At 43.2% G+C, this 8,308-nt stretch overlaps 1 protein-coding gene across 1 annotated transcript in view; it reads right to left on the reverse strand.

Moving 5' to 3' along the window:
- Nucleotides 1-1,539, reverse strand: part of LOC121880314 — a 106,547-nt gene extending 105,008 nt beyond the window's left edge. Inside the window, exon 1 of the mRNA XM_042387476.1 lies at nucleotides 1,306-1,539. Within this exon, the coding sequence (XP_042243410.1) occupies nucleotides 1,306-1,366 (61 nt within the window). The 5' untranslated portion in view covers nucleotides 1,367-1,539. The remainder of the gene's footprint in view (nucleotides 1-1,305) is intronic.
- Nucleotides 1,540-8,308: the final 6,769 nt, after the last annotated feature.

Consider the following 8,308-nt stretch of genomic DNA (forward strand, 5'->3'; position numbering starts at 1 on the left):
CCACCACCACCACACACCACCACCACTACCATCACCACCACCACCACACCACCACCACACCACCACCACCACCACCACCACCACCACCACCACCACCACCACCACCACACCACACCACCACCACCACACTACCACCACCACCACCACACCACCACCACCATCACACCACCACTACCACCACCACCACCCACCACCACCACCACACCACTACCACCACCACCACCACCACCACCACTACCACACCACCACCACCACCATCACTACCACCACCACCACCACCACCACACCACCACCACCACCACCACCACCCACCACCATCACTACCATCACCACCACCACCACCACACCACCACCACACCCACCACCACCACCACCACCACACCACCACACCACCACCACCACCATCACCACCACCATCCACCTTATCCTTCCTAAACTTTATATACACATGAGGATTTCGTTAACCGAGACATACACCACATTTTGTTATCCGGACGTCGTTTACAAAAGTATCAACCACTTCGTTAACCGGACCTCGTTAACCGCGGGATCAACGAAGTCGTTAAGCAGAGCGGGCAGGCGGTCACCTGGGGCCGGTAATGACCCAGTTTAAGCTCGTTAAGCCCTCTGATCCTCCCTCGTTAAACGTTGACGGTCGCCTCGTTTAGCCTAACACCTGGAGCCCCCACCCCCCTCTCTCTCTCTCTCTCTCTCTCTCTCTCTCCCTTAACACCACTGAACCCCTGATATGAACCCTTAACACCATTGAACCCCTCATATGAACCCTTAACACTACTGAACCCCCGATATGAACCCTTAACACAATTTATCCCTTAATATGAACCCTTAACACCATTGAACCCCCGATATGAACCCTCAACACCACTGAACCCCAGATATGAACCCTTAACACCACTGAACCCCTCATATGAACCCTTAACACTACTGAACCCCCGATATGAACCCTTAACACAATTTAACCCTTAATATGAACCCTTAACACCATTGAACCCCCGATATGAACCCTTAACACCACTGAACCCCAGATATGAACCCTTAACACCACTGAACCCCCGATATGAACCCTTAACACCACTGAACCCCCGATATGAACCCTTAACACAATTTAACCCCTTATATGAACCCTTAATACTACAGACTCTAGTTATGAGACAGAATAAAACTCCTAAATGCGTTCTCAAGTTCTCCAATTATGAGTGAATGTGAGAAAGTGAGAAAGTGTGAAAGTGAGAAAGTGATTGTATGGGAAAAGTGAGAATTTAGTTTTACTTAATTTACACTTACCAGGTCGGGTGAGTGCCAGGAGGAACAGAACGCAGAGGGCGGCGTTGGTGAGGGTGTCCATGATGGGCGTGTGGGCGTGATGATGGGCGTCCGGGCGTGGGGATGGGTGTGGGCGTGATAATGGGCGTCCGGGCGTGTGGATGGGTGTGGGAGTGATGATGGGTGTCCGGGCGTGTGGATGGGTGTGGGCGTGATGATGGGTGTCCGGGCGTGTGGATGGGTGTGGGTGTGATGATGGGCGTCCGGGCGTGGGGATGGATGTGGGTGTGATGATGGGCGTCCGGGCGTGGGGATGGATGTGGGAGTGATGATGGGCGTCCGGGCGTGGGGATGGGCGTACGAGTGGGCGTGTGGATGGACGTGGGGTCGTAGAGAAGGGCGTGTGGAGGACAATTTCAAACGGGAGTTGCCATTTGACCCTCTGTGTGGGCGGTGGGTGGTGATGGTGGGCGGGAGAGGGGCGTCCCTAGTTGATGAAAACTTCTACGCCCGATTCATATATGTAGCCTTCACCACCTGGCCGCCCACTTGTTCAAGAACACGCCGCCCACTGGTTCAACAGACGCCGCCCAATGATTCAACAGACGCCGCCCACTAGTTCAACAACAGACGGCTCCCACTTGTTCAACAGACGCCGCCCAGTGATTCAACAGACGCCGCCCAGTGATTCAACAGACGCCGCCCACTAGTTCAACAACAGACGGCTCCCACTTCTTCAACAGACGCCGCCCAGTGATTCAACAGACAGCAGTTAACAGGAGTGATCGCCGTTCCTAACGTTCACTCTAACACTTTCCCCGCTAGATCGTCCCGTTGAGTTCTCTAAAGAGTCCACGAGACGTTGTTTGAACTAGCTAACCCCTGCACGCTTATGTTACGTTCAATATGTTCACTTCGGCAATTCCTCGCGTTCACAATAACTACCCAGAATCCCTCGCGTTCACAAATGTTTTAAGTTCTCATCCTTAGTTATTAATTGCGGCTTTTTTTTGGGGGGGGGGGAAATGAACTTGGATAAAACTCTCCTATTTTATAAATAATCTTGGGGCGTTCACACTCTAGCGTTCACTATATTTTCCTGTCTTTTCTTAGGCTTGAGTTCAGTAAAGCGTTCATGGAAATAATTAATGTCCACCTTGTAATTATTCAGCGTTGGCTTAGCGGAGTTTTAAATGTCAACCAAATTCACTGCGGTTTTTTCTCTGTTGGAAAAAAATAATGAAGTAAGATGACGTTCACTGGGTGATAAAAATATAGCGGCGTTCACTGTAACTTCAAAAACAGGCGTTCACTGTAACTTCAAAAACAGGCGTTCACTTTAACTTCAAAAACAGGCGTTCACTTTAACTTCAAAAACAGGCGTTCACAGTAACTTTAAAAACAGGCGTTCACTGTAACTTCAAAAACAGGCGTTCACTGTAACTTCAAAAACAGGCGTTCACTGTAACTTCAAAAACAGGCGTTCACTGTAACTTCAAAAACAGGCGTTCACTGTAACTTCAAAAACAGGCGTTCACTGTAACTTCAAAAACAGGCGTTCACTGTAACTTCAAAAACAGGCGTTCACTGTAACTTTAAAAACAGGCGTTCACTGTAACTTCAAAAACAGGCGTTCACTGTAACTTCAAAAACAGGCGTTCACTGTAACTTTAAAAACAGGCGTTCACTGTAACTTTAAAAACAGGCGTTCACTGTAACTTCAAAAACAGGCGTTCACTGTAACTTTAAAAAGAGGCGTTCACTGTAACTTCAGAAACAGGCGTTCACTGTAACTTCAAAAACACTTCTGTAAAAAACAGGCGTTCACTAACTTCAAAACAGGCGTTCACTTAAACTTCAAAAACAGGCGTTCACTAACTTTAAAAACAGGCGTTCACTGTAACTTCAAAAACAGGCGTTCACTGTAACTTCAAAAACAGGCGTTCACTGTAACTTCAAAAACAGGCGTTCACTTTAACTTCACAAACAGGCGTTCACTTTAACTTCACAAACAGGCGTTCACTTTAACTTCAAAAACAGGCGTTCACTAAAAGTTAAAAACTAAGCGTCCATTGTAAGTATTTAATATAAGTTGGCGTTCACTTTTCCTCCTAATAACTGTACTGTAAACCTGTGGACCCTAACAAGGCGTTCTGACGTTCATTTAGAGCACCAAAAATTACTGCGTTTACTTGAGGCGGAGAAAAGACCTCTGTACGTTCACATCGGGCCAAACAATAGAACGCTTATGTGCACTATAACTGTGCACGAGTTCACTTTACGTGCACTATAGCCCTGTGCGTGGCGTTCACTGTATGTGCACTATAGCCCTGTGCGCGGCGTTCACTTTACGTGCACTATAGCCCTGTGCGCGGTGTTCACTTTACGTGCACTATAGCCCTGTGCGTGGCGTTCACTGTATGTGCACTATAGCCCTGTGCGCGGCGTTCACTTTACGTGCACTATAGCCCTGTGCGCGGCGTTCACTTTACGTGCACTATAACCCTGTGCGCGGTGTTCACTTTACGTGCACTATAACCCTGTGCACGGCGTTCACTTTACGTGCACTATAGCCCTGTGCACGGCGTTCACTTTACGTGCACTATAACCCTGTGCACGGCGTTCACTTTACGTGCACTATAACCCTGTGCGCGGTGTTCACTTTACGAGCACTCTAATCCTGTGCACGGCGTTCACTTTACGTGCACTATAGCCCTGTGCACTATAGCCCTGTGCACGGCGTTCACTTTACGTGCACTATAGCACGTGTTCAGAGTTCACTTTAATGTCTGTTTTTGAGATTATCAGTTCACAATAATCACGGTCCAGTTTAATCTCAGTTCACTATAAATTGTTCACCATCATCTCAGTTCACTATTTTCAGGCTGTGACGTCACATTCTGTACCTGTGAAAGAAATTGAACAGGTTAATTAAGATATGCACACTAAGCCCTTGAGCACGATGACTTAACCCCTTGAGTATGATGATTTTACCCCTTGAGTATGAAGATTTAACCCCTTGAGTATGAAGATTTAACCCCTTGAGTATGATGATTTAACCCCTTGAGTATGAAGATTTAACCCCTTGAGTATGATGATTTAACCCCTTGAGTATGAAGATTTAACCCCTTGAGTATGATGATTTAACCCCTGGAGTATGAAGATTTAACCCCTTGAGTATGAAGATTTAACCCCTTGAGTATGATGATTTAACCCCTTGAGTATGATGATTTAACCCCTTGAGTATGATGATTTAACCCCTTGAGTATGATGATTTAACCCCTTGAGTATGATGATTTTACCCCTTGAGTATGATGATTTAACCCCTTGAGTATGAAGATTTAACCCCTTGAGTATGAAGATTTAACCCCTTGAGTATGATGATTTAACCCCTTGAGTATGATGATTTAACCCCTTGAGTATGAAGGTTTTACCCCTTGAGTATGATGATTTAACCCCTTCAGTATGAAGGTTTTACCCCTTGAGTATGATGATTTAACCCCTTGAGTATGAAGGTTTTACCCCTTGAGTATGATATTTTACCCCTTGAGTATGATGATTTAACCCCTTGAGTGTGATGATTTAACCCCTTGAGTATGATGATTCTACCCCTTGTGTATGATGATTTAACCCCATGAGTATGATGATTTTTACCCCTTGAGTATGATGATTTTTACCCCTTGAGTATGATCATTTAACCCCTTGAGTATGATGATTTTACCCCTTGAGTATGATGATTCTACCCCTTGTGTATGATGATTTTACCCCTTGAGTATGATGATTTAACCCCTTGAGTATGAAGGTTTTACCCCTTGAGTATGATGATTTAACCCCTTGAGTATGATGATTCTACCCCTAGAGTATGATTATTTTACCCCTTGAGTATGATGATTTAGCCCCTTGAGTATGATAATTTTACCCCTTGAGCATGATGATTTAACCCCTTGAGTATGAAGATTTAACCCCTTGAGTATGATTATTTAACCCTTGAGTATGATGATTTCACCCCTTGAGTACGATGATTTAACCCCTTGAGTATGATGATTTAACCCCTTGAGTATGATGATTTAACCCCTCGAGTACGATGATTTAACCCCTTGAGTATGATGATTTAACCCCTCTAGAATGGTGATTTAAACCCTTGAGTATGATGATTTAACCCTTTTGTACGATGACTTAGTTGTTGTCGTGGTAGAAATAGTGGTAGTGGTGGTAGAGATAGTGGTAGTGGTGGTAGAGATAGTGGTGGTAGAGATAGTGGTAGTGGTGGTAGAGATTGTGGTAGTGGTGGTAGAGATAGCGGTAGTGGTGGTAGAGATAGTGGTAATGGTGGTAGAGATAGTGGTAGTGGTGGTAGAGATTGTGGTGGTGGTAGAGATAGTGGTAGTGGTGGTAGAGAGTGGTAGTGGTAGAGATAGAGTAGTAGAGATAGTGGTAGTGGTAGAGATTGTAGTGTGTGTAGTGGTAGAGATGGTGATAGTGGTAGTGGTGGTAGAGAATAGTAGGTGGTGGTAGAGATAGTGGTAGTGGTGGTAGATTGTGGTAGTGGTGGTAGAGATAGTGGTAGTGTTGGTAGAGATAGAGATTGTGGTAGTGGTGGTAGGGATAGTGGTAGTGGTGGTAGAGATTGTGGTAGTGGTGGTAGAGATAGCGGTAGTGGTGGTAGAGATAGTGGTAATGGTGGTAGAGATAGTGGTAGTGGTGGTAGAGATTGTGGTAGTAGTGGTAGAGATAGCGGTAGTGGTGGTAGAGATAGTGGTAGTGGTGGTAGAGATAGTGGTAGTGGTGGTAGAGATAGTGGTAGTGGTGGTAGGGATAGTGGTAGTGGTGGTAGGGTGACTTCAACTCGAGCAGCCACCATCACCTCTCTCGTTCTCCCCTGCACCCACACCATCACACACACCCACACCATCACACACACCCACACCATCACACACACCCACACCATCACACACACACACCATCACACACTCCCACACCATCACACACTCCCACACCATCACACACCCACACCATCACACACACCCACACCATAACACACACACACACCATCACCCACACCATCACCCACACCATCACACCTCTCGACTCACCTTAGAGCTCTGTGTGTGTGTATAAAGGCATAATATCCCCAGGTGACCGACCACAAGACGAGACTCACCTGGCCTAAGACTGGTGCTTGTGTCTCGCCACCTGACAGAGACATTGACCAGGTGTACCGAGGGGACATTATTATTATTATTATTATTACCATCATTTTAGTATTATTATTATTATCATTATCATACTATTATTATCATCATTATTTTACTATTATTATTATTATTATCATTATTTTATTATTATCATCATCATCATTTATTATTATTATTATTATTATTATTATTATCATTATTTTATTATTATTATTATTATCATTATTATTTTATTATTATCATTATTTTTATCATTATTATCATTATTATTATTATTATAATTATTATTATTATTATTATTATTGTTATTATTATTATTGTTATTATTATTATTATTGTTATTATTATTATTATTATTATTATTATTATTATTATTATTGTTGTTATTATTATTATTATTGTTGTTTTTGTTGTTGTTGTTGTTATATCGCCGATTCTCTCCTAAATATTTACAGAAACAACATATGAGACTCCTGTAGACTTACTCGTTCAGCAAAAACAATGCAAAAATTAATAGTTTATCTTCCCATGACTTATAGGATAAGATTACAGTACAACACTATCACACTCACACCATCACACACTGTCACCATCACACACCTACACCACCACACCACCACACACACTGTCACCATCACATTCCACATCATCACACACACCATCACACCACACACACCATCACACCACCACACACTCTCACCATCACACACCTACACCACCACACATCACCATCACACACTGTCACCATCACACACCCACACCACCACACACTGTCACCATCACACACCCACATCATCACACACCATCACACCACCACACACACCCACAGCACCACACACTGTCACCATCACACACCCACACCATCACACCCAGACTCATAACTTGTACAGCACGTTCCAATCCTTAGCCACAATACCTTATTGGTGAAACTAGTGAGTAAATGACTCTACCACGCTGCTCTACTCCGCCAGTGAATCACTCAACACAAACCATCAAAATTAACACAAGAGTAAGACAAATTTGACCCTTCGTGACAATAGTGATAGTTCGACGGTTAACGACCCCTATTTAACAACTAACCCCTATTTAACAACTAACCCCTATTTAACTAACCACTATTTAACAACTAACCACTATTTAACAACTAACCCCTATTTAACAACTAACCCCTATTTAACAACTAACCCCTATTTAACAACTAACCACTATTTAACAACTAACCCCTATTTAACAACTAACCCCTATTTAACAACTAACCCCTATTTAACAACTAACCCCTATTTAACAACTAACCCCTATTTAACAGCTAACCACTATTTAACAACTAACCCTTATTTAACAACTAACCCCTATTTAACAACAAACCCCTATTTAACAACTAACCCCTATTTAACAGCTAACCACTATTTAACAGCTAACCCCTATTTAACAACTAACCCCTATTTAACAACTAACCCCTATTTAACAGCTAACCACTATTTAACAGCTAACCCCTATTTAACAACTAACCCTATTTAACAACTAACCCCTATTTAACAACTAACCCCTATTTAACAACTAACCCCTATTTAGCAACTAACCACTATTTAACAGCTAACCACTATTTAACTTAACATTAACATCCTTAACTCATAAGAGCTATATAGGTTAATTCTGTGTTAATATTTCCTTAATATTTACCAGGTGTTATTGTTGTCTCAGCATTGTTATATTGTCTTATTAATTACCATTGTTTGTATACCTGTACTGTCTAGGTATAGTGTTTGTATACCTGTACTGTCTAGGTATAGTGTTTGTATACCTGTACTGTCTAGGTATAGTGTTTGTAT

Source organism: Homarus americanus, unplaced genomic scaffold (genome assembly GCF_018991925.1).
Source record: "Homarus americanus isolate GMGI-L3 unplaced genomic scaffold, GMGI_Hamer_2.0 scaffold50564, whole genome shotgun sequence".
Taxonomy (NCBI): Eukaryota; Metazoa; Arthropoda; class Malacostraca; order Decapoda; family Nephropidae; genus Homarus; species Homarus americanus.